Here is a 25,643-nt window from a genome sequence, read left to right as displayed (position 1 = left end):
GTAATTGATAAACATCAATGTAATTGATACATCATTGTAATTGATACATCATTGTAATTGATACATCATTGTAATTGATACATCATTGTAATTGATACATCATTGTAATTGATACATCATTGTAATTGATAAACATCAATGTAATTGATAAGCAAATAACCTTTATCATGCCCTTTCACCCGTCAATCAATCAGTCGGTGTTCAGCTAAATGGATCTCACCCTGGGGCCTGCTTCTTTAACTTGGCACAGAGCAGCAGGTCGGTGAATAGGAAGACATGTCGAAGCTTTCGAGTGCCTTCTGCCAGCTCCACCAGGAAGCCGTCCTTTACCAACTGGCGGCTCTGAGCACACGGGTGCCGCAGCAAGGTGGGACAGAACAACATAAGGGAATCGTGCACGAAGCAACACAACTTTGATATGTTTAAAAATAACTGACAGCACAAACATGAAGAGTGGAACCGCTGAGAGCAAAGTTTTGCGATGGTGATTATGCAAATGAGAGTTCCAGATGAGGTCATTGATTAATATCAAATTGGAAAGGATATGCATTAATAGGATATGGAGAAAGAACATTCGTTTTAATGGCTTTTTCCCTTTCTTTCTCATTTATTACCAGCATGTCGTCCCTTTCTTTTCTGCAACCATTCTCACTCGGTCTCACTCGGCTTTCACAAAATCCTCACCGATTGATTTGAGGTCTCGGATGAACATAAGAATCTATAAACGTTTCTCCCTCTGACCACTTCACTTATCATCCCCACGCTCGAAGAAGAAGAAAAAAAAATACAGTGGGATATTGTAATCGGCTCCGTCAATCTGTCTGTCTGTCTGTCTGTCTGTCTGTCTGTCTCTCCGTCCGTCACGCCATCTCGTCCTAAACGGTTGTGCAGAAATTCAGAAATTCACCAATCTTGGCAGTTGTGATCACCACATGGCACTGAAGGTGCAAGAGTACCATTTTCGGCTCGGCCCCCCTGGAGCGGGGTCAAAAGGTCAAATACCGAAAAATGCAATTACAGGTGCATTTAAAAAATAAAGCTTTGCATGTGCAATCAACATTGGGAGACACATGGAATACGTAAAGATTTTCTGGATTTCACCCCTGGGTTCATGCCGTGGAGGGGGCGGGGTGAAACCGCTGATGGGGTTGCGACCAAATTTGGCACAAATGATATTTGTTGTGTTGTGACTAAAGTTTGTTCACGGCATTAAAAAAAAAAATCGGAGTCTAAGGGGATTTACCGGGGTCAAAGTGGTTCCAGGTTTGACCCCCCCAAAATAGGTATTTGCTTTCTTTCCTGAAACTACACACACAATTTTGATGAAACTTGACCACAGACATCACCACCCATAATGTACCAAAGTTTGTTCACGGCATTAAAAAAAATCTGCCCCTTTTGGGGTTTATGGGGGTTTGGGGGAGGGGGGGATTTCCCCCCAAAATAAGTATTTGCTTTCTTCTCAGAACCGACACACACGATTTAGATAAAACTTCACCACAACCTTAATCACCCATGATGTACCAATGTTTGTTCACAGCATTAGAAAAATTGGGGCCTGAGGAGGTATATGGGGTTGGGGGAGGGGAGGTTGCCCCCCAAAATAGGTATTTTTTTGTTTGTTTGTTTAAAGTCTTATGATTATGTTAGTATGATTCTACGTGCTGCTCTGTCTTCTAGCAACCATTGAAATTGGTTTAAAATACCTTTAGCCAGTGCAGTTTACTGTTTATTCCACCAGGTGAGTACCAGGGGTATTGCCCCTATGTTTTTCTTACTTCCGATACCAAAGGTGGATGGAGGTTATGTTTTCACCCGTCTGTCTGTTTGTTTGTGAACAGGATATCTCACAAATTTGTGGCCGGATTTGGATGAAATTTGGTGGAGAGGTTTGGTATGTGACAAGAACATGCCGATTCGACTTTGGTTCAGGTCTGAATCCGGATTAGGCCTGTCGGTGGGATACAAAACGTAAACTGTTCAGCCAGGTGGAGGTATGCGCTCTACCGAGTGATGTTCTAGTTTTTAGCTTTTTCGTCATGTTTAGCGTATGGACGAAGAAGAAGTCCCGATCCAAAGCAGACGCAGACGGGCTCTACATTTGCAGATGCTTTCCAGGTTTAGTTTGCGATCACATTGTTCACGGTCAAATTATTTGATTTATTGATGTGTATTCTGTAAATCGATTCATCCGCCCGTCTGTTCCTCTCCAATCCTGTCTGCCTGACAGTATTCCACTCACGGCTCTCGCATTAGCCCAAAGGCCTAGTCAAGGTTGTTAGCTCAGCATGCTGCCACCAGGCCCGACTTGAGCCCACATTGATTATTGCGTGGTGGGACAGCACTGCTCTTTGAAGTCAGTACAGCTTTGTGTGATGGCAATACCTGCGGCTTCTTCCACGTTTCTATAATCTGCGAGTGCAGTTACCGAATCTACAAAAGCAATATGTTTTTCGAGGTGAAAAAACAAAAACAAATCGTTGCTTTGTTTTCCAAGCACAGCAGGTACATTGGTCAGAAAATAAATGGGAAGTAAGAAAAGGGTTAATGTCGTTACCTCTCCCTTCTTGACAGTAACTGATTGTCGCCGCGGTGTGATTTCCTCGTTGATGCTGGAGAGGAAACTTTGTGAGATGCGCAGTGCATCCTGAAGCAGTGGATAGTCTGGGTGGTTGGTGGGAGTGTGCTTCAAAAGATCCTGGAACAAGGGAAATGTAGGACAGAATAAGGGAAAAGGTGCAGGATCATCATGCAAAAGATATCCTATAGTGTGCTTCAAAAGATCCTGGAACAAGGGAAATGTAGGACAGAATAAGGGAAAAGGTGCAGGATCATCATGCAAAAGGTATCCTATCGTGTGCTTCAAAAGATCCTGGAACAAAGGAAATGTAGGACAGAATAAGGGAAAAGGTGCGGGATCATCATGCAAAAGGAATCCTATGGTGTGCTTCAAAAGATCCTGGAACAAGGGAAATGTAGGACAGAAAAAGGGAAAAGGTGTAGGATCATTATGCAAAAGATATCCTATGGTGTGCTTCAAAAGATCCAGGAACGAGGGAAATGTAGGACAGAATAAGGGAAAAGGTGTGGGATCATCATGCAAAAGGTATCCGATAGTGTGCTTCAAAAGATCCTGGAACGAGGGAAATGTAGGACAGAATAAGGGAAAAGGTGTAGGATCATCATGCAAAAGGTATCCGATAATGTGCTTCAAAAGATCCTGCAACAAGGGAAAGGTAGGACAGAATAAGGGAAAAGGTGTGGAATCATCATGCAAAAGGTATCCGATAGTGTGCTTCAAAAGATCCAGGAACGAGGGAAATGTAGGACAGAATAAAGGAAAAGGTGTAGGATCATCATGCAAAAGGTATCCTATAGTGTGCTTCAAAAGATCCTGGAACGAGGGAAATGTAGGACAGAATAAGGGAAAAGGTGTAGGATCATCATGCAAAAGGTATCCGATAATGTGCTTCAAAAGATCCTGCAACAAGGGAAAGGTAGGACAGAATAAGGGAAAAGGTGTAGGATCATCATGCAAAAGGTATCCTATAGTGTGCTTCAAAAGATCCTGGAACGAGGGAAATGTAGGACAGAATAAGGGAAAAGGTGTGGGATCATCATGCAAAAGATATCCTATGGTGTGCTTCAAAAGATCCTGGAACGAGGGAAATGTAGGACAGAATAAGGGAAAAGGTGTGGGATCATCATGCAAAAGATATCCTATGGTGTGCTTCAAAAGATCCTGGAACGAGGGAAATGTAGGACAGAATAAGGGAAAAGGTGTGGGATCATCATGCAAAAGATATCCTATGGTGTGCTTCAAAAGATCTTGGAAAGAGGGAAATGTAGGACAGAATAAGGGAAAAGGTGTAGGATCATCACGCAAAAGATATCCTATGGTGTGCTTCAAAAGATCTTGGAAAGAGGGAAATGTAGGACAGAATAAGGGAAAAGGTGTGGGATCATCATGCAAAAGGTATCCTATAGTGTGCTTCAAAAGATCTTGGAAAGAGGGAAATGTAGGACAGAATAAGGGAAAAGGTGTGGGATCATCATGCAAAAGATATCCTATAGTGTGCTTCAAAAGATCCTGGAACGAGGGAAATGTAGGACAGAATAAGGGAAAAGGTGTAGGATCATTATGCAAAAGGTATCCTATAGTGTGCTTCAAAAGATCCTGGAACGAGGGAAATGTAGGACAGAATAAGGTCAAAGGTGTGGGATCATCATGCAAAAGGTATCCTATAGTGTGCTTCAAAAGATCCTGGAACGAGGGAAATGTAGGACAGAATAAGGGAAAAGGTGTAGGATCATTATGCAAAAGGTATCCTATGGTGTGCTTCAAAAGATCCTGGAACGAGGGAAATGTAGGACAGAAAAAGGGAAAAGGTGTAGGATCATCATGCAAAAGGTATCCTATAGTGTGCTTCAAAAGATCCTGGAACGAGGGAAATGTAGGACAGAATAAGGTCAAAGGTGTGGGATCATCATGCAAAAGGTATCCTATAGTGTGCTTCAAAAGATCCTGGAACGAGGGAAATGTAGGACAGAATAAGGGAAAAGGTGTGGGATCATTATGCAAAAGGTATCCTATAGTGTGCTTCAAAAGATCCTGGAACGAGGGAAATGTAGGACAGAATAAGGGAAAAGGTGTGGGATCATCATGCAAAAGATATCCTATGGTGTGCTTCAAAAGATCCTGGAACGAGGGAAATGTAGGACAGAATAAGGGAAAAGGTGTGGGATCATCATGCAAAAGATATCCTATGGTGTGCTTCAAAAGATCCTGGAACGAGGGAAATGTAGGACAGAATAAGGTCAAAGGTGTGGGATCATCATGCAAAAGGTATCCTATAGTGTGCTTCAAAAGATCCTGGAACGAGGGAAATGTAGGACAGAATAAGGGAAAAGGTGTGGGATCATTATGCAAAAGGTATCCTATAGTGTGCTTCAAAAGATCCTGGAACGAGGGAAATGTAGGACAGAATAAGGTCAAAGGTGTGGGATCATCATGCAAAAGGTATCCTATAGTGTGCTTCAAAAGATCCTGGAATGAGGAAATGTAGGACAGAATAAGGGAAAAGGTGTGGGATCATCATGCAAAAGGTATCCTATAGGAAGCCATACTGTAGATGTAGTATTGATCCTTTGATCGACATTCTATTAAAATAACCACCGCTGCACAGTGCATTTTTGCCTCACGAGGGAGGATCTTGGTGTTCGATTCTCAGGTGAGGCGTCACCTTGGGACGTTCAAGGCAAATCCCCTTATTCCACACGTCTCCGTTTACTCAGCACGAAGTAAGAATCCAGTTTCTAGTCAATCTGCACATTGCTTTCCAAGGCAATGGCTCGTCGGCCATTGCGGGGATTAGCAAGTAGTCTGGTCTTCTTGACTCTTCCTTTACACGGTTTACACCATTTTCTATCTCAGCGTCGTCGTTGTTTCGGGAAGCAGGTCCTACAGTACTGTATAAACAAATTTATGGGGCCCAGGTGTTCGACACCTTCATATTTGAGTTGAACGACCATCTTCGACAATGAAGGGCAACGATTTATCATTACAGGTGGAGAGGTGATGAGAGTTCCTGACAAGGTGAGGCAGCGGTGATTTAAGAGACTTTAAATGAGATTAAATTGGGTTTTCCAGAACCACTTTTTGTTGTTGGTCCATTCACTAGAAAGGTCAAGTGATCAGGTGCGTCCACGTAAGTACGGACGTATGCCATTTTCTCAGCAACCGTTGGTCCGATTGACAACATTTTCACCACAGGATCACCTCTGCCTGTAGAAATTTTTAGTCAATAAGGATGATGTCATACGTCACGTGGTATGGACACCATCTTGGAAAAACATTGCACCTCTATATCTCCGAAACCGCTCAATGGAAAAAATTTAAATTGGCTCGTTGTTAAGTACTCCCCGTGGGGAATAAGATATGTTGATGATGATGTCATCGGTGCCTTCATTATGACGTCAGAATTCGACAAGTACAACGCTTGATCCAATCAGTATAAAATATTTGTTTTCTCTGCAACTGTTGGTCTGATGGACACAAAACTTTCACCATAGGAGCGCCTCCTCCTGTAGATTTGTTATTGATAATTATGACATCATAGGTCATGTGGTACGGGCGCCATCTTGGAAAAACTTTGCACCTCTATCACCGAAACTGCTCAATGGAAAAATTGAAACATGGCTCATTGTCAAGCACTCCACATGGGGAATAAAATATGGTAATGATGATGTCATCGGTGCCTTCATTATGACGTCATAATTCGACAAGTACAATGCTTGATCTGATCAGTATGACTTTTTACCTCCGTCACCAAAGGTGGGATGGAGGTTATGTTTTCACCCCTGTCTGGCCGTTTGTCCTCCGTTTGTTTGTTTGTGAACAAAATATCTCAAAAAGTTGTGGACGGATTCAGACAAAATTGGGCGGAGATGTAGTGTATGTCACAAGGACGAAATGATTAGATTTTGCTAAAGATCCGGATTCGGATCCGGCTAGTATAATTTTTTAAGTGATTCTTCACCATTGGGAGATAGGGCGAAACACCTGCGAGTGATATGGCCAACCAGGCGGAGGTATGCTCTCTACTGAGTGTCGTTCTAGTTTTCTCTGCAACCGTTGGTCTGATGGACACGAGATTTTCACCATAGGAGTGCCTCCTCCTTTAGAATATTTTAATGATAATGATGACGTCATAGGTCATGTGTTACAGGCGCCATCTTGGAAAAACCGAAAAACGTTGCACCTCTATATCTCCAAAGCTGCTCCATGGAAAAAAAAGAAGAAGAAAGAAACGTGGCTCATTGTAAAGAACTCTGCCTGGGGAATAAGTGTCGTTAGTGATGACGTCATCGGTGCCTTAATTATGATGTCATAATTCGACAAGTACAACGCTTTGTCTGATGAGTTTGAAATTTATTGAGTGTCATCGATGCAACAATTATATTAGAGAATGTAAATTTATAATGTCATCGGTCATGTGGTCTGGCAGCTATATTGGATCAAAGGGAAAAAAACCCATTAAAAAAACAGAAGAGTTGGCTCGGCTCGTACCAAGTTGACTGTGCGGGGTAAGTATTCTATGAATACGCTCCTATTTTCATGGTCAGATGAGGTATTCTATTGTCATGGTCAAAATGTTCAATCAAGAGGAGGACTTTGACCATACTTCATTCTTCTTGTTCTTCTTCTCCTTCTCCTTGTCCTCCCCCTTCCACTCTTTCCCCTCCACCCTCCCACCCCTTCCTCCTCTTCCTTTTACAAGACGTGAGTTCCAATGGTACCAATCTTCTGCCCGAGTTCCTCGAGATTCCTCATAAAACCATTTAAAACATCAAAACACAAAACGCCAACAACAAGAGAAATGTGACTACGTTACATAATTGGGGAATACAATGTGCGATAAGAAGCACGTTTTCATTCCAATGTGCAAAATCTTCAAAATCCGACAAAACAACATGATTAATGTAATGGCAAGAATTAATCAGGAAGATTGTGAGGACGGAACTCTGATGGAAGTGGCCTTGTATCATACTAAACAAGGCAATTCTCTGTACGTGTGCATGTGCGTATACATGCTTGGGGTGTCCTGGGTCAGGTCATAGGCACAAAATAAATATCTTCCCACCACATCCCACTCCTCCCACCCCCATTCTTCCCCACCTCCTCACCCTTCCCACCGACCACGAGTGTGAGGAGACAAACTGTGATTTCCTCCTATACGCATGAAACAGTTTAGAAATTGACCCCTGCCCGTGGAAGTGGATATTGAGGGAGGGAAACAAAGACAATTCTGAAAACAAATCTTCGCATCTCCCAAAGGGAGCGGGCATTATGAGTAGGCCTACTGACAAATGCAAGAGGGTATGAAGACATTAACTCCATTAACAAACCACAAAGCAGCACCTCATTACTATCCCGTTAACCCCCACACCCCCAAACCCCAGGATAAGGAGAGCAGAAAAATTTCCGACTCACGTGTAGCACCAGCGTACTTCGCGTCACTCGATCCACAGGTTTGTACAACAAAGCTGGGGGTGCGTGTGGTGTGTGGAAACAGAAAAGGAGGTGTGAGAGTGAGGAAACTATGAATGCGATGTAAAAATAGCTGTTAAAACACAGGTAGTAATGATATGAATGCTTAGAATAAAAACTAAATAATAAAACAAGCAGAAATATTTGGATCTGGGCAAGGAATGGTAACCTTGCATTAAAGACCGCAACAACCATGCCAAAAGCATAACACTGTGCCCCCACTTCCCTGAACTGCAACACTGTACACCACATCCCCAAACTGTAACACTGTACACCACATCCCCAAACTGGAACACAGTGCCTGAAACATTCCTAAAGCATACCACTGTGCCCCCACTTCCCCAAACTGTAACACTGTACACCACGTCCCCAAACTGTAACACTGTACACCACATCCCTGAACTGCAACACTGTACACCACATCCCCAAACTGGAACACAGTGCCTGAAACATTCCTAAAGCATACCACTGTGCCCCCACTTCCCCAAACTGTAACACTGTACACCACGTCCCCAAACTGTAACACTGTACACCACATCCCCAAACTGTAACACTGTACACCACATCCCCAAACTGGAACACAGTGCCTGAAACATTCCTAAAGCATACCACTGTGCCCCAAACATCCCCAAACTGTAACACTGTACACCACGTCCCCAAACTGTAACACTGTACACCACATCCCTGAACTGCAACACTGTACACCACATCCCCAAACTGGAACACAGTGCCTGAAACATTCCTAAAGCATACCACTGTGCCCCCACTTCCCCAAACTGTAACACTGTACACCACGTCCCCAAACTGTAACACTGTACACCACATCCCTGAACTGCAACACTGTACACCACATCCCCAAACTGGAACACAGTGCCTGAAACATTCCTAAAGCATACCACTGTGCCCCAAACATCCCCAAAGCATAACACTGTGCCTTAAATATCCCTAAAGCATAACACTGTGCCCCTACCACCCCCAAAGCATAACACTGTGCCTGAAACATCCCTAAAGCATACTATTGTGTCCCAAACATCCCCAAAGCATAACACTGTGCCCCAAACATCCCCAAAGCATAACACTGTGCCTTAAATATCCCTAAAGCATAACACTGTGCCCCTACCACCCCCAAAGCATAACACTGTGCCTGAAACATCCCTAAAGCATACTATTGTGTCCCAAACATCCCCAAAGCATAACACTGTGCCTGAAACATCCCTAAAGCATACCATTGTGCCCCAAACATCCCCAAAGCATAACACTGTGCCTGAAACATCCCTAAAGCATACTATTGTGCCCCAAACATCCCCAAAGCATAACACAGTGCCTGAAACATCCCTAAAGCATACTATTGTGCCCCAAACACCCCCAAAGCATAACACAGTGCCTGAAACATCCCTAAAGCATACTATTGTGCCCCAAACATCCCCAAAGCATAACACTGTTCCCCAACCACCCCCAAAGCATAACACTGTGCCTGAAACATCCCTAAAGCATACTATTGTGCCCCAAACATCCCCAAAGCATAACACAGTGCCTGAAACATCCCTAAAGCATACTATTGTGCCCCAAACACCCCCAAAGCATAACACAGTGCCTGAAACATCCCTAAAGCATACTATTGTGCCCCAAACATCCCCAAACTGGAACACTGTGCCCCAAACATCCCCAAAGCATAACACTGTGCCTGAAACATCCCTAAAGCATACTATTGTGCCCCAAACACCCCCAAAGCATAACACAGTGCCTGAAACATCCCTAAAGCATACTATTGTGCCCCAAACATCCCCAAACTGGAACACTGTGCCCCAAACATCCCCAAAGCATAACACTGTGCCCCAACCATCCCTAAAGCATACCATTGTGCCCCAAACATCCCCAAACTGGAACACTGTGCCCCAACCATCCCTAAAGCATACTATTGTGCCCCAAACATCCCCAAACTGGAACACTGTGCCCCAAACATCCCCAAAGCATAACACTGTGCCTGAAACATCCCTAAAGCATACTATTGTGCCCCAAACACCCCCAAAGCATAACACAGTGCCTGAAACATCCCTAAAGCATACTATTGTGCCCCAAACATCCCCAAACTGGAACACTGTGCCCCAAACATCCCCAAAGCATAACACTGTGCCCCAACCATCCCTAAAGCATACCATTGTGCCCCAAACATCCCCAAACTGGAACACTGTGCCCCAACCACCCCCAAAGCATAACACTGTGCCTGAAACATCCCTAAAGCATACTGTTGCGAATATGGAATTTGGCCTCCATATCCGCTTGTAAATATTCCCCTATTTTCTCCAATACTCCCCAACTTTCCCCAATCCCCCATTCCCTAGTCCCATTGCATGTAAATAACAATCAGTAGAGCCGACCTTCCCCTTATTCCCCCATTAAATGTCGTGCCCAGGTCCACCGCACCACACGTAGACAACTTTCGGACATCTTCCTAGTTATTCTTATTCTATGTCAGTTAAGGCCTCGTCTCCATTAATTATGACTCTTCGTTGCACCAGAATGTGATTATATGGCATCAGTAGTGAGTTTAGGACCTTTCCCATACCTCCTTCCATCTTCTTCCCCAACAATTACAACAACAACAGGGGAGATGGCGGCGGAGCGGGGGAGGATGCGTCCTCACACCGGCTCGATTAGCTCCAGACCATGCGCTCCACGGGGTTACCACGAAGGGGCTCCTTGTCAGCTCCTCGTCAAGGGCGGAGCCTGGTAAACCCCCCCGCACGCACCCAATGAGAAGCAACGTGCCGATTCCACGAGGCGGAGCTAACGAGCCGAGGGCGTGTCACTCCCCGCCGGATATACGCGGCCCCGCGCCGGATGTGACGAGAGATGCGCACCCAGCTTGGAGAAGGAAAGCCACCTGCGAGCGCTGAGTCAGATGCGCCCCCAGCTTGAGCAGACAAGACGCCATCCGAGCGCTGCGACCTCCCCGCATCTCTGGACCGGACCGAGTCGATTCTGCCTTGAGCCAAGAGTGCACCTTGAGCCATCGATACCCGCTGTCCTTTTCATCAACCCCCGTGTGAGTCAGCCTTTTGTCCCGTTTATCTGTCGTCTGTTGGGAATAATATAAGAGTGTGTCTAAGTGCTTGTCTTTCTATGCTGTCCCTCTTGTAGTTGTAATCTAACCTTCCGCCTTAATATAACCTCCTCCGGAGGTCTTGAGAACTGAACCCCTGGTGTCGTATTGTGTTATTGTGATCCAGCCGGGTGTCTTCTTTTTCTTATTGGGCCAGCATCGCGCGACTTCGTCAACGTCGAGTATAGTCGGGTAATTTGTGCGGACACGACGGCCATTCCGCTCGGCCCACTTTAACATCAAAGTCGTGTCTGTAACAATTGGTGTCAGGAGTGGGATTCGAGGCCCGACCAAATTTTGAAAAAAAAAAACGAATAGAGGAAAAAAAAAATTTGGTCAAAATTTGGAGCGGCCGAAATTCGTTTTGTTTTACAAAACCCGAATTTTGAAAGTCGCGCTATGGCGGATCAAGACGGCTGGGGTCCGGTTAGGGAGAGTGAAGCAGGGTCGGTCCAGGACCAAATTGAGGGACATGAGGGACATGAGGAGAGCGAAACAGCGGGGGTAGCAGACGCGCGAAATGGCGCCTCGCACATAGCTACGGCGGCCGCACCCGCTGCACAAGTGGGAGGGATGGCCCAGATGCAGGTCCTCATGGAGCAATTTATGGCGCAAATGCAGGCGTCCCTCAAACTGCAGAGTAACCAATTGGGGAACCGGATGGATGCTCAGGGTGAGCGATTGGAGGGCCAAATGGGGGTAATGAGGGACGAAGCGAGGGCTCGGAGTGAGCAATTGGGGGTAATGAGGGACGAAGCGAGGGCTCAGAGTGAGCAAATGGGGGTAATGAGGGACGAAGCGAGGGGTACCAGTGAGGGGTTAGACAATAATTTTGAGGAGTTAGACAAGAAATTTGGGAAGATAGACAATAATTTTGAGGGGTTAGACAACGGGATAAAAGAAGTGAAAAATGGGTTAATGGGGGTAGAAAATAGAATGGCTGCCCAGGAGAATCAGATAGAGGGAGTGAAAAATGGGTTAGAGGGGTTAGAAAACAGTATGGAAGGCAAATTGAGGGACATGAGGGACCAAGCGGAAAGGGAAGTTAAACAAATGGAGCAGCAGATAGAGGGGGTCAGAATGGGGGTAGAAACCAAACTGGATGCTCACAGGGAGGAAATGGAGCAGATGAGGGTGGCATCTGGGCAGGAGATGCAAGTGATGGGAGAGGAGATCAGAAGAGGAGTGAGTGAGGAGGTCGGAGGAGTGCGCGAGGAGGTGAGGCACTGTAAGGAGCGCATGGAGAAAGAGGTGAGAAAGGGGACTGTAAAATTGCAAGGTGGTATAGAGGAGTTGACGCTGGGAGTAGAACAACTGACAGTGGGACAAAAGGAGTTGGGGGACCAGGTAAAGAAGAACACAGCGGTAATAGAGGGTTTAAAATCGACACAGAAGGAGATGAAAAAGGACGTAGGGGTAATTAAAAAAGAGTGTCAGACGGTACATGAGGACCTGACGAGGAAAATGGACAAGGTGGTAGAGGTAATGGAGGTTAAAGAGCGGGAGGTGCGGGAGCACATAGAAAAAAATAAAGTGGAGTTAGAGGAAGAACTTAAAGGGGCGCACGAAGAGATGAAGGAGATTAAGCAAAAATTAGAAGAAGTGGAAGAAGGGGTGAGCGAAATTAAAAAGCGACGGAGAGAGGATAAGAAAGAGATAAAAGAGGAGGTAAAAGAATTGGTCCAGAGTCTGTGTTCGGATCGTGATGATGTGCTCATTAACCGGATGAGGGATTCGCAGGTGATGGAGGAGAAGCGAAGAGAAAGAGGACCCGGTGTAAGTGGTGACCAATATGGTCGTGCGTATGATGCGCCAGGGGATTTAAGAAGCTTGGGGATTGGTTTGGATCCGGGTGTTCGTGAAAGGCCGTTGGTGAGGTGTGTGACAGGTCTGGTGTGCGAAAGAGGAGGTGTGCGAGAAAGTCCGACTCTGGGGTGTGTGAGGAAAAAGTGTGTGCCAAGGAGTGAGGGTGTTGGCGAGAATGAGTCGGTCGTAGCGTGTGTGCGAGGGAGCACATGGAAGCGCGGTGTGGTGAGTGTTACAGAGGGTGTGACGGGAGAGTGTGTGCAGGAGTGTGCGCGAGAAAGGTGTGTGACGGACAGGTGCATGGGGAAAGAGTGCGCTGTCAAAGGCAAGGAAGAATGCACGCCTGTGGTGAGTGTTGCAGAGGGTGTGACGGGAGAGTGTGCGCAAGAGTGTGCGCGAGAAAGGTGTGTGACGGACAGGTGCATGAGGAAAGAGTGCGCTGTCAGAAGTAAGGAAGAGTGTCCACCTGTGGTGAGTGTTACAGAGGGTGTAACGGGAGAGTGTGCGCGAGAAAGGTGTGTAACGGACAGGTGCCTGAGGAAAGAGTGCGCTGTCAAGAGTAAGGGTGAGTGCGCTGTCAAGAATGGTGGTGAGAGTAGTGAGAGTGACATGGAGCGTGAGTTAGTTGTGACAGGTGAGCGAGGATGTACACCTGGGATGGAAGGATGCACACCTGGAATGGTGGAGCGTGAGTGGGAATGCACGCTGGAGTTGGTGGTGAGGCACGTGGTTGGGTGTGCGAATGAGGGCACACCTGTGATTGTCACAGAGGAGGTGACCGAGGAGGGGGCGCGAAGCGGTGTATTGGTGAGGTGTGCGACCAACGAATGTGTGCCAAAATGTTCGGTGGTCAGGTGTGTGACCAAGGCTGTGAGTGGAATGAGAGTACCGAGGTGTGTAAGGAAAGGTACGACGAGGAGCATGGAGACGGCTGGATGTGTGAGCAAGGAACGGGCTGCGGGGTGTAAGCATGCAGGTGAAGCATCGACGTTAGACGGGGTAGAGTTTAGAACGACTTATAGCCGAATCGGGCCCTCGGTGCGTGCTGGGCCTCGCTTTGAACGGCCGCGTCCGTGCTCCACTAGGCGGAGCGGGCAGCCCGATAGGAAGGGTCGTTATGGCGACCACGTTTTGTTGAGACGTGCCGGCAGGTCGAGATCGGGACATTGGATGGCTCCACGCCGAGGTGATGCGTGGGATCTCGGCACGGGTAAACCCCCGTCCCTGCACCGAGTGCCGGACGCATCCAGCCGCTGGCACAAAACAACCAGCACCCATTGCTTGGCTTTACGAAGCCGGGCTTTGGACAGGGATTGGCGCACCGAGAGGTATTAGTGAGTCGACTGGGTGATGAGGTTAGTGTTTTGGACCCAAAATTGGAGAAAAACAAAATTTGATGATTGGCAAGGGATTGGCAGTAGTGATTGGCAGATGATGGGCAGTGATTGGCAAATTTTTGATTTATTGAAATTTGATGTGCAAAATTGGTAGTGAGAGACCCCCGATGTGGTGGGATGGCAAATCCACCATCCTTCCCATGGGGGGCAAAGGAGCAATAGCTTATGGGGTGTATGGCAGTGAAAACTAGCCCGGGTGGGTTAGGATATGGTGTGTAGGGATCTAGCGAGGATTGACATTAGGTGACGTTAAGTTTAGTTAGTGACTGATACCTGTAGTGGGGACGCAGGTAGATTAGTATGGATGATAATGACGAGGGAGCGCAATAGTTTAAAGGGACGACTGGGAAGCGCAAGTTTCAGAAGGGAGTAGTTAGCTGAGATGATGCCGTGTGTGTGTGAGAATTGAACAGGTGTGATTGCACAGGTGTGCAACTGGACAGGTGTGTGGAGCAGTGTATGAGTAGTGAGTGTGTGGATCAGCGCGAATGCGCTTGGGGAGAGAAGGGTGCAGGTGGCACCAGGTGTGAGAGCACAGGTGTGCAAGTACAGGTGTGTGGAGAGAGTTGGAGTAAGTGGTATGGAGTGGTGTGCATGGTGCGAAGGTGTGGATGGGGGAAGAGTGGACCCCTTTCACGAGTACCCGGGGCGGGTAGTGTAAGTGTTAGGTAGAGGGTGCAGGTAAATTGTGGTTGGATATTGGCATTTGTGGTGCGGTTGCAGAATGGTGTTGTGAATGGGTGCATTAGTGTTGTGGAAATGGCTGGGCGTGTAGCCTGTTAGTGTGTGTAGTTGGTTGGGCACTCCACCACTGTGAGGATGTCGGCCAGGTGAGGCCGCAGGTGGGCTCTGGGAGCCGGTAGTTGTGAGTGGGTGCCTGAGGATCCCGGGTGTGGATCGGGCAGCCCAGTGCCAGAGAGGGCACCGAGTGGGGAGAGTGCCAGAGGGCCTTCCCCAGGTAGTTAGGTTAGGGTAAGGAGCAGGTAAGCTCGGAGGCAACTGCAGTGGTGGAGGTGTGCAGGTGGGTAGACCCACTGGGAGAGGTACACGCCGCAGCCCAGAAATTGTGCGAGGGCACCGGGAGATGAATCGGGGGAGTGAGACCCCAAATTGAAGAGCACCACAGTTTGGCCAATGGGAATTGATTTTTAGAACCCATAGTGTAAGAGGGCCAATGGTTTGGCCGGAGAAAGACCCCGGGTAGTGTAAAGTTGTTAAAGTCATTTAGGAAATAGTTAGGATTGATGAACCTGTCGCACCATACGCAGCCACTTACCTGTGGTGATGATGATGACTCCACACCTGTGTTTTCTTTGTTTGTGTTGCAGAAATGAGAATTGCTGTTGGATTTGTGAGACGCATCACGACGTGGATGAGACATTGGGGTGATTCCATCTCTCCCTCCCTAGGAGGGACTGATGATGAATTGGTGATGGCAAATTTTGATGTTGAGTTGGAGATGGCAAATTTTGATGAGAGTTGAAAATGGCAAATTTGATTGGTTAGGAGGGGGAGAAGACGAATTTGGTATATGGGAGGAACGGGGAAGACAGTAGGGATGTTTGTTGATTTGTAAAGTAGATGTTTATGGGTAGTGTTGTGTTTTGTGGATACAGTAAGGGGTAAGGGAGGGGCCATGTAGGTTACCTGGTGGGGGGGGGGGCGTACGATAGGAACGTACCTGTCTCACCTGGTTCCCATGTGCCCCCAGTGTGCATCACCTTACATTGCGTGCACTTTTGCGCCCTTACCACCTTACTCACTTGTTTCTTCTTTTGTCTCCCGCCTCCGAGGATCTGGCTTTGGGGTAGAGAGAGAGGAGAGAGAGGTGCTGGCTGCGCAGTTGTGGGCCTGCACTTTCGCTGTTTGCTGCCGGGATCGATACACCATATGGACCGCAATGTTTGTGGCCACCCACAATGGACCGCAGTTCGTTTGCGGCCAAGCACCACCCGGGGATGGACCTATGGGTCAACGTGGCACCTATGCCATACAGGTGAACCACTTTTAGTTAACACCAAGTGCACCACAAGAAGAGCAAGAGACACCTGCAGGGTTAGGGGTTGTCGAATTTATTTTTATTCCAATGAACAATGGTGACTGCACCGATTGGTGGTGGGGTGGTGCTGTTGATGCTCGGGAAGGGTGCTCTGCACGTTATTAAAGGCCGTCGGCCACAGAGCACTCGTGGGTTGGTGTATCGATGTTGGCAAGCGCGCTCTCTCTATGCATAACATCTGCATGTGTTCCTCCAAAAACAGGTCCTGGATCGTAGTGTAAATAGCAGCGTAGTCTTGTAAATAATGCTCCCTACCGGCTGTATGTTTAGTTTGAGAATTCTTTCCGGATTCGGTTATCCTGTGGGTGTGTTTCTGTGAGGAGAAGGGTGCAACGTCGCAGGGGGACATATTTACTCATTTGTGAATATCTGTAAAACTGTCGCACTCAGGGTAGAGTTAATAGTAGAGGGAACTACATTGCGTGCCACACTAAAGTAGGTAAAAATTTATCGGGTCGGGACGCCCCGAGGGTAGAGAAGGGTGCAATGTTGCGAATATGGAATTTGGCCTCCATATCCGCTTGTAAATATTCCCCTATTTTCTCCAATACTCCCCAACTTTCCCCAATCCCCCATTCCCTAGTCCCATTGCATGTAAATAACAATCAGTAGAGCCGACCTTCCCCTTATTCCCCCATTAAATGTCGTGCCCAGGTCCACCGCACCACACGTAGACAACTTTCGGACATCTTCCTAGTTATTCTTATTCTATGTCAGTTAAGGCCTCGTCTCCATTAATTATGACTCTTCGTTGCACCAGAATGTGATTATATGGCATCAGTAGTGAGTTTAGGACCTTTCCCATACCTCCTTCCATCTTCTTCCCCAACAATTACAACAACAACAGGGGAGATGGCGGCGGAGCGGGGGAGGATGCGTCCTCACACCGGCTCGATTAGCTCCAGACCATGCGCTCCACGGGGTTACCATGAAGGGGCTCCTTGTCAGCTCCTCGTCAAGGGCGGAGCCTGGTAAACCCCCCCGCACGCACCCAATGAGAAGCAACGTGCCGATTCCACGAGGCGGAGCTAACGAGCCGAGGGCGTGTCACTCCCCGCCGGATATACGCGGCCCCGCGCCGGATGTGACGAGAGATGCGCACCCAGCTTGGAGAAGGAAAGCCACCTGCGAGCGCTGAGTCAGATGCGCCCCCAGCTTGAGCAGACAAGACGCCATCCGAGCGCTGCGACCTCCCCGCATCTCTGGACCGGACCGAGTCGATTCTGCCTTGAGCCAAGAGTGCACCTTGAGCCATCGATACCCGCTGTCCTTTTCATCAACCCCCGTGTGAGTCAGCCTTTTGTCCCGTTTATCTGTCGTCTGTTGGGAATAATATAAGAGTGTGTCTAAGTGCTTGTCTTTCTATGCTGTCCCTCTTGTAGTTGTAATCTAACCTTCCGCCTTAATATAACCTCCTCCGGAGGTCTTGAGAACTGAACCCCTGGTGTCGTATTGTGTTATTGTGATCCAGCCGGGTGTCTTCTTTTTCTTATTGGGCCAGCATCGCGCGACTTCGTCAACGTCGAGTATAGTCGGGTAATTTGTGCGGACACGACGGCCATTCCGCTCGGCCCACTTTAACATCAAAGTCGTGTCTGTAACAAGTGCCTGAAACATCCCTAAAGCATACTATTGTGCCCCAAACATCCCCAAACTGGAACACTGTGCCCCAAACATCCCCAAAGCATAACACTGTGCCCCAACCATCCCTAAAGCATACCATTGTGCCCCAAACATCCCCAAACTGGAACACTGTGCCCCAACCATCCCTAAAGCATACTATTGTGCCCCAAACATCCCCAAACTGGAACACTGTGCCCCAAACATCCCCAAAGCATAACACTGTGCCTGAAACATCCCTAAAGCATACTATTGTGCCCCAAACACCCCCAAAGCATAACACAGTGCCTGAAACATCCCTAAAGCATACTATTGTGCCCCAAACATCCCCAAACTGGAACACTGTGCCCCAAACATCCCCAAAGCATAACACTGTGCCCCAACCATCCCTAAAGCATACCATTGTGCCCCAAACATCCCCAAACTGGAACACTGTGCCCCAACCACCCCCAAAGCATAACACTGTGCCTGAAACATCCCTAAAGCATACCATTGTGCCCCAAACATCCCCAAAACATAACACTGTTCGCCAACCACCTCAAAGTGAAAGTCTTCGTCCTCACGTCCCCAAAATTCAAAATTCTGCTCTGCACCCTGAATATGCAAGTGTCCGCCGGCTACATCCCCAAAACAGAACCTTCCACCCGCATGTCTGCAAATCACGGCATTCCACCGCACACCCCCGAAAATGCAACCATCTGCCCACATGTCCCTAAACCACCCGACATCCGTATAGCGCAGCATTACAGTTTGGGGACGTCGTGGCACCCCACACACCTAAAGAGGGACCCTGTGCCCTCATGTCCCTAAACCACCCGACATCCGTATAGCACAGTATTACAGTTTGGGGACGTCGTGGCACCCCACACACCTAAAGAGGGACCCTGTGCCCTCATGTCCGAAAAGCGCAACCTTCCACCCCAAACCCCACCACACCGAGGCACCACCTTATACAACAATTGTAACCATACCCCACTTTGCCCCAAAAAATGCTTCGTCAAACTACTAACCTTCTAGGGTGTGTTTGGAAGCTTGCTCCTTCATTTCCTTGCTGCTGCGCACCTTCAAGTTCTAGGAGAAAAAAAAATCAGGGAAATGAAAATAAATTAAATAATCAGGGGAAAGAAAAAGCAGAGAACACTGTTGGGAATAGAAAAAGGCAACGCAAGGTGGGGAAAAGGAAGGATTTGAGACAAATTTGGTGATGAGATGTCGAAACCTGGGAAGACGGAGGGGGTGAAGGAATGATTACATTGTGGGATGTACCTGGCACAAGGCGACAGTTATAGTTTCCGGAGAAAATCTAAATTATAGACGTGCGCTTCGTAAATACACAGCGCGTCACAGGCAAATGTCAAGTCATTTGCTCAAAAGATGTTTCCTTGCGGAAGTACTTTAGGGAAAGCTGCAATCTCCTAGAACAAGCCGTTCTAATGGAAATAGCTGGAGAAATATTATAAAACTACAACGACACTCCACCAGGCATACCTCTGAGCATACCTCCACCAGGAACGGAGAGCATACCTCCACCAGGGATACCTCTGAGCATACCTCCACCAGGAACGGAGAGCATACCTCCACCAGGAATGGAGAGCATACCTCCACCAGGAACGGAGAGCATACCTCCACCAGGAACGGAGAGCATACCTCCACCAGGAATGGAGAGCATACCTCCACCAGGAATGGAGAGCATACCTCCACCAGGAACGGAGAGCATACCTCCACCAGGAATGGAGAGCATACCTCCACCAGGAACGGAGAGCATACCTCCACCAGGAACGGAGAGCATACCTCCACCAGGAACGGAGAGCATACCTCCACCAGGAACGGAGAGCATACCTCCACCAGGAACGGAGAGCATACCTCCACCAGGAACGGAGAGCATACCTCCACCAGGAACGGAGAGCATACCTCCACCAGGAACGGAGAGCATACCTCCACCAGGAACGGAGAGCATACCTCCACCAGGAACGGAGAGCATACCTCCACCAGGAATGGAGAGCATACCTCCACCAGGAATGGAGAGCATACCTCCACCAGGAATGGAAAGCATACCTCCACCAGGAACAGAGAGCATACCTCCACCAGGAATGGAAAGCATACCTCCACCAGGAATGGAGGGCATACCTCCACCAGGAATGGAGAGCATACCTCCACCAGGAATGGAGAGCATACCTCCACCAGGAACGGAGAGCATACCTCCACCAGGAATGGAGAGCATACCTCCACCAGGAACGGAGAGCATACCTCCACCAGGAACGGAGAGCATACCTCCACCAGGAATGGAGAGCATACCTCCACCAGGAATGGAAAGCATACCTCCACCAGGAACAGAGAGCATACCTCCACCAGGAATGGAAAGCATACCTCCACCAGGAATGGAGGGCATACCTCCACCAGGAATGGAGAGCATACCTCCACCAGGAACGAAGAGCATACCTCCACCAGGAATGGAGAGCATACCTCCACCAGGAATGGAGAGCATACCTCCACCAGGAATGGAAAGCATACCTCCACCAGGAACAGAGAGCATACCTCCACCAGGAATGGAAAGCATACCTCCACCAGGAATGGAGGGCATACCTCCACCAGGAATGGAGAGCATACCTCCACCAGGAACGGAGAGCATACCTCCACCAGGAACGGAGAGCATACCTCCACCAGGAATGGAGAGCATACCTCCACCAGGAATGGAGAGCATACCTCCACCAGGAACGGAGAGCATACCTCCACCAGGAATGGAGAGCATACCTCCACCAGGAACGGAGCATACCTCCACCAGGCTGAACACAGTGAACAGTATACGTTGTGTATCCCACTGATAGGCCACATATGGATCCGTACCTGATCCAAAATCTACTTATCTTGTTCTCATCACCTAACCAACTCATCTACCTGGTTTTGTCATAATCCATGCACAACTTTTTGAGATATTGTGTTAAATAACGTTTTTGGCCCCATCTCTAAATGGTGAAGAACAACTTATGAATTAAAAAATTCTCAGATCCAGATTCGAATCTTCACCAAAATCGAATCATTTCGTCCTTGTCAAACACCCAACCTGTTCACCAGATTTCGTCCAAATCCGTCCATAACTTTTTAAGATGTCCTGCTCGCATACAGACAGACAGACAGACAGACAGACAGACAGGGGTGAAACCATAACCTCGTGCACCTTCGGTGGAGGAGCTACCAATTCCAATAAACGCACAAATGTTGCCAGCCAGATGATGGTACAAGCTGTTTGGCAGACATGTGATGATACGTCACGAAGCATTTGACCCGTTCGAGGTCCCATTTGTGCCCCTGGATCACGAGGAGGGAATCCGGGTTCAAATCCTGAATTTCACAATGGATGTGTGTGCGTCCATTCTCGACTCATGTCTGTGCAATGAATGTAAAGGTACACCGACGCTCCCCAGTGTCTTTATCCTGCATGTGATGTATGTTCAAGTGTGTGGAAACTGTCTTGTTCACACGTTCATACTTGTTCATAAGTCTGGTACGTACATATGTTCATACATACATACACATATGTACATGTACACGCACGTACACACAGTTCTTTTTTTTTTGATGTACGTACCAGACTCTTTACTGAGCGTCGGTGCTGCCAAAGTAGTTTCTTGGCAAGAGGTGTCATGGGAGGTTTGCCATTGCCTGCCCCGCATTGTTTGTCCGTGCTCTATCCTTTAAAATGCTGTACGTCATGGAAAGAAGCAGCACGGACCATTTTTAACGTCTTTGGGATGACTCGGCCCGGGGTTCAAACGACCGAGCTCCCAGACTCAGAGCAGGTGCATCTAACCATTACACCACCGGATCCGGTGCGTTATGTATACCGTATGTACCACCAACGGATCCGGTGCGTTATGTATACCGTATGTACCACCACCTGATCCGGTGCGTTATGTATACCGTATGTACCGCCACCTGATCCGGTGTGTTATGTATACCGTATGTACCACCACCTGATCCCGTGCGTTATGTATACCGTATGTACCACCACCTGATCCGGTGCGTTATGTATACCGTATGCACCACCACCTGATCCGGTGCGTTATGTATACCGTATGTACCACCACCAGATCCGGTGCGTTATGTATACCGTATGTACCACCACCTGATCCGGTGCGTTATGTATACCGTATGCACCACCACCTGATCCGGTGCGTTATGTATACCGTATGTACCACCACCGGATCCGGTGCGTTATGTATACCGTATGTACCACCACCTGATCCGGTGCGTTATGTATACCGTATGTACCACCACCTGATCCGGTGCGTTATGTATACCGTATGTACCACCACCTGATCCGGTGCGTTATGTATACCGTATGTACCACCACCTGATCCGGTGCGTTATGTATACCGTATGTACCACCACCTGATCCGGTGCGTTATGTATGCCGTATGTACCACCACCTGATCCGGTGCGTTATGTATACCGTATGTACCACCACCTGATCCGGTGCGTTATGTATACCGTATGTACCACCACCAGATCCGGTGCGTTATGTATGCCGTATGTACCAGTACCACCACCGGATCCGGTGCGTTATGTATACCGTATGCACCACCACCGGATCTGGTGCGTTATGTATACCGTATGTACCACCACGGGATCCGGTGCGTTATGTATACCGTATGTACCACCACGGGATCCGGTGCGTTATGTATACCGTATGTACCGCCACCTGATCCGGTGTGTTATGTATACCGTATGTACCGCCACCTGATCCGGTGTGTTATGTATACCGTATGTACCACCACGGGATCCGGTGCGTTATGTATACCGTATGTACCGCCACCAGATCTGGTGCGTTATGTATGCCGTATGTACCAGTACCACCACCGGATCCGGTGCGTTATGTATACCGTATGTACCACCACCGGATCTGGTGCGTTATGTATACCGTATGTACCACCACGGGATCCGGTGCGTTATGTATACCGTATGTACCACCACGGGATCCGGTGCGTTATGTATACCGTATGTACCGCCACCTGATCCGGTGTGTTATGTATACCGTATGTACCGCCACCTGATCCGGTGTGTTATGTATACCGTATGTACCACCACGGGATCCGGTGCGTTATGTATACCGTATGTACCGCCACCAGATCTGGTGCGTTATGTATACCGTATGTACCACCACCAGATCCGGTGCGTTATGTATACCATATGTACCACCACCGGATCCTCAACACAATCCACTCCTCACTTGGTTGGGCTGCGATTTCGGACGGCTTGACTAATGAGCGGAGGAAGCTCATCAAACGAGGGTGAATACTAAAGGAACCCGACAAGGGGAAGGAAGTTCAGTCTGTGCCAGGAAATCCAAATGACAACACAGGTTCGAGTGCAGGTTGTCTCACCTCAGAAATTTCTGCAAACTGTGCGTTCCCTTGGCAGCATCTCTCGGCGGTCTCCACCGCAGACTTGTAGTTGTCCACAAAAGCCCGGTAGACACCCAGTTGACTCGCCTGCAGGTGCACACCACAGAAAACCCCACTAGCAAAAAGGCCACAGGATACACTTGTCGGGGAAGAAGGGCGTGTTTGATCGGTCCAGGGGGGAGGCCGACCCTCCGAGGTCCTCCTCGGAGGACCACAAGCCCCCCCCGATGCTTGTACCCCCTCGGCAATATCAATCGTCGATGTCGAGCGTGCCAATCCCGAATGCTTCAAACGCGAATTAGAATGCAATGGTTCAATGGATAAAATGGAGCTTAAGAGAAAGAGCAGAGATGTAACAGAAAGGAAACGATGTGGACAAGTCCCTTTGTCTAATAAGAGATTCTCTCCACACCCAGTTCGCCAGCTTTCCGCCTCCTTCCTACCTACCCTCACCCCCTCCTCCAGCCCTCACTCATACAACCAATCAAAGCACCACCCTCACAGGTCCCCTAACTAGATCGAGGCGATTGCTCAAGCAAGCCATCGGTCTTGCAACAGCTGGCGAGAGCACACCGATCGCAGCACAATGTTGGTACCGGAGGAAGTCTTCCTCGAGGTGGCGAGAGGGAGCACGGAAGCACGGCTGTCCGGTCACTGTGCGCTCGCACGGAATAAATCGTCGTCGCAGAGAGTCGGCCACACGTTACGGCTCGGGGGGGCGTCGATGCCAGGTCGCAGACCCCGCCTGGCATCGCCACGGTCGGTATGAATCGGAGCTACGAACCAACAATGGCACACAGTAGGAAGAAAAAATAAACAATTAAGTAAAAATGTTTAACCCATTAAAAGGTACGCTCCGGTGACACCGAAAGGCTTTCCTAAAAAGGATAACAATAAACAAAATACACCGAGAGGCTTGTTCTTAACACGATGAAAAACAATCAGCCATCCCAACATTTCCCAGGAGGTCAAACAGGTGGCCATTTGACGAGATTTCATCATTCGACACCATGGATTTCCACAAACGTGACGACCGTCACCAACCTCAACGTCCCGCAACAGAAGCACACGAGGGCTCTGCAGCATTGGGTTAAGGTATGGCAGCTACAGGTGATGGCAGCACGTCTTAGCCATGTTTTTTCCCCAATCGCACTCATTACCTCCTCCCAGGTCATTCCCAAAACAGAGGGTGGAGCACACGAAGAGATTTAGGAGTTCCAGACCGAGGTGTGAGGCTAAAAGGTCATTGGAAAGGAAGAAAAAACAAAACAATTACTACATTAAAGGAGTCAAGGCCCAAAGTGGTAGCGACCAAAGACCATGACACTTAACCTGCTTCTCGGACAAAGTCTGATGCTTCGGATACCAGGGATATAACAGGTACAGGTTCACCCCAACCCTAACAACTTAGAATATCTACAACGGTGAACCCATATTATCCCCCAGCGGTCATAAGTCACGAGGCCAAATTCGCTGCGACACGGAGATCACGACCACCGGGTAAACCAGAAAAAATAAATAATAAAGTACCCTCACAAATCACCTGCCAGATATTCTGAACACAATTTGGAGCTTAGACCGTGGGAAATTGGACGTGATAATTCCAGAGAGGAAGGTTGCCATGGTGACAGGGAATTAGGTCAATCACGGTTTCCATAATATTTCGGCTTCCAGCTACTGGGGTGGCGTTCTGGGCGACCGTTCCGCATCTACGGATATCAAACGTCCGACGACTGTGACGGAGACGTCGGCGTGGCTCTGGTCGTGCGAGACGTTATTTAGATTCACGACACGTCACTTCTGGCCTCGTGAACGGGAGGTCTTCATTATTCAGGTCTCCATGGTGACCTTTGTGGGAGACAAGCGAATGGAATGGAATATCCCAGGGACGGAGTTTAGCAACTGCTGCGGTAAACCGATTATCCCTTTACATATTTCATCTTTGAAATGGCGAGGAGGCATCAAGGAGGCATCAAGGAGGCATCAAGGAATATTTCCCGTCGATCATAAATGCTGCTTTTACCATCAACCTGAATATTTAGGTTCTCGTATAATGTAAATCTTCCACCTTGAAGTGAATGAATTAAGCACAAATTAACATCACAAGGAGACACCACCAAATCTGTCTATCCATTGTCTATCAAAATGTGTTGTACTTATGTAGAAGTACCAAGATGTCTACCAACGTCCGTATCTTGTATATCAT

General features: G+C 48.1%; 1 protein-coding gene across 2 annotated transcripts in view; it reads right to left on the bottom strand.

Annotated features, from left to right (window-relative positions):
• LOC137439411 (active breakpoint cluster region-related protein) overlaps window positions 1-25,643 on the bottom strand; it is a 258,208-nt gene that overhangs the window by 59,976 nt on the left and 172,589 nt on the right. For both annotated transcript variants that reach the window (XM_078768302.1, XM_068135138.2), the window contains exons 5-9: window positions 23,417-23,524; window positions 19,046-19,106; window positions 7,994-8,046; window positions 2,558-2,698; window positions 221-342 (exon numbers count right to left, since the gene is read on the bottom strand). In XM_078768302.1, coding sequence (XP_078624428.1) covers window positions 221-342; window positions 2,558-2,698; window positions 7,994-8,046; window positions 19,046-19,106; window positions 23,417-23,524 — 485 coding nt within the window. The remainder of the gene's footprint in view (window positions 1-220; window positions 343-2,557; window positions 2,699-7,993; window positions 8,047-19,045; window positions 19,107-23,416; window positions 23,525-25,643) is intronic.

The sequence above is a fragment of the Myxine glutinosa genome, chromosome 14 (genome assembly GCF_964187855.1).
Source record: "Myxine glutinosa chromosome 14, kmMyxGlut1.1, whole genome shotgun sequence".
Lineage (NCBI taxonomy): Eukaryota > Metazoa > Chordata > Myxini > Myxiniformes > Myxinidae > Myxine > Myxine glutinosa.
Note: the sequence above shows the minus strand (reverse complement) of the source record. Positions and strands in the feature narration are given on the sequence as shown.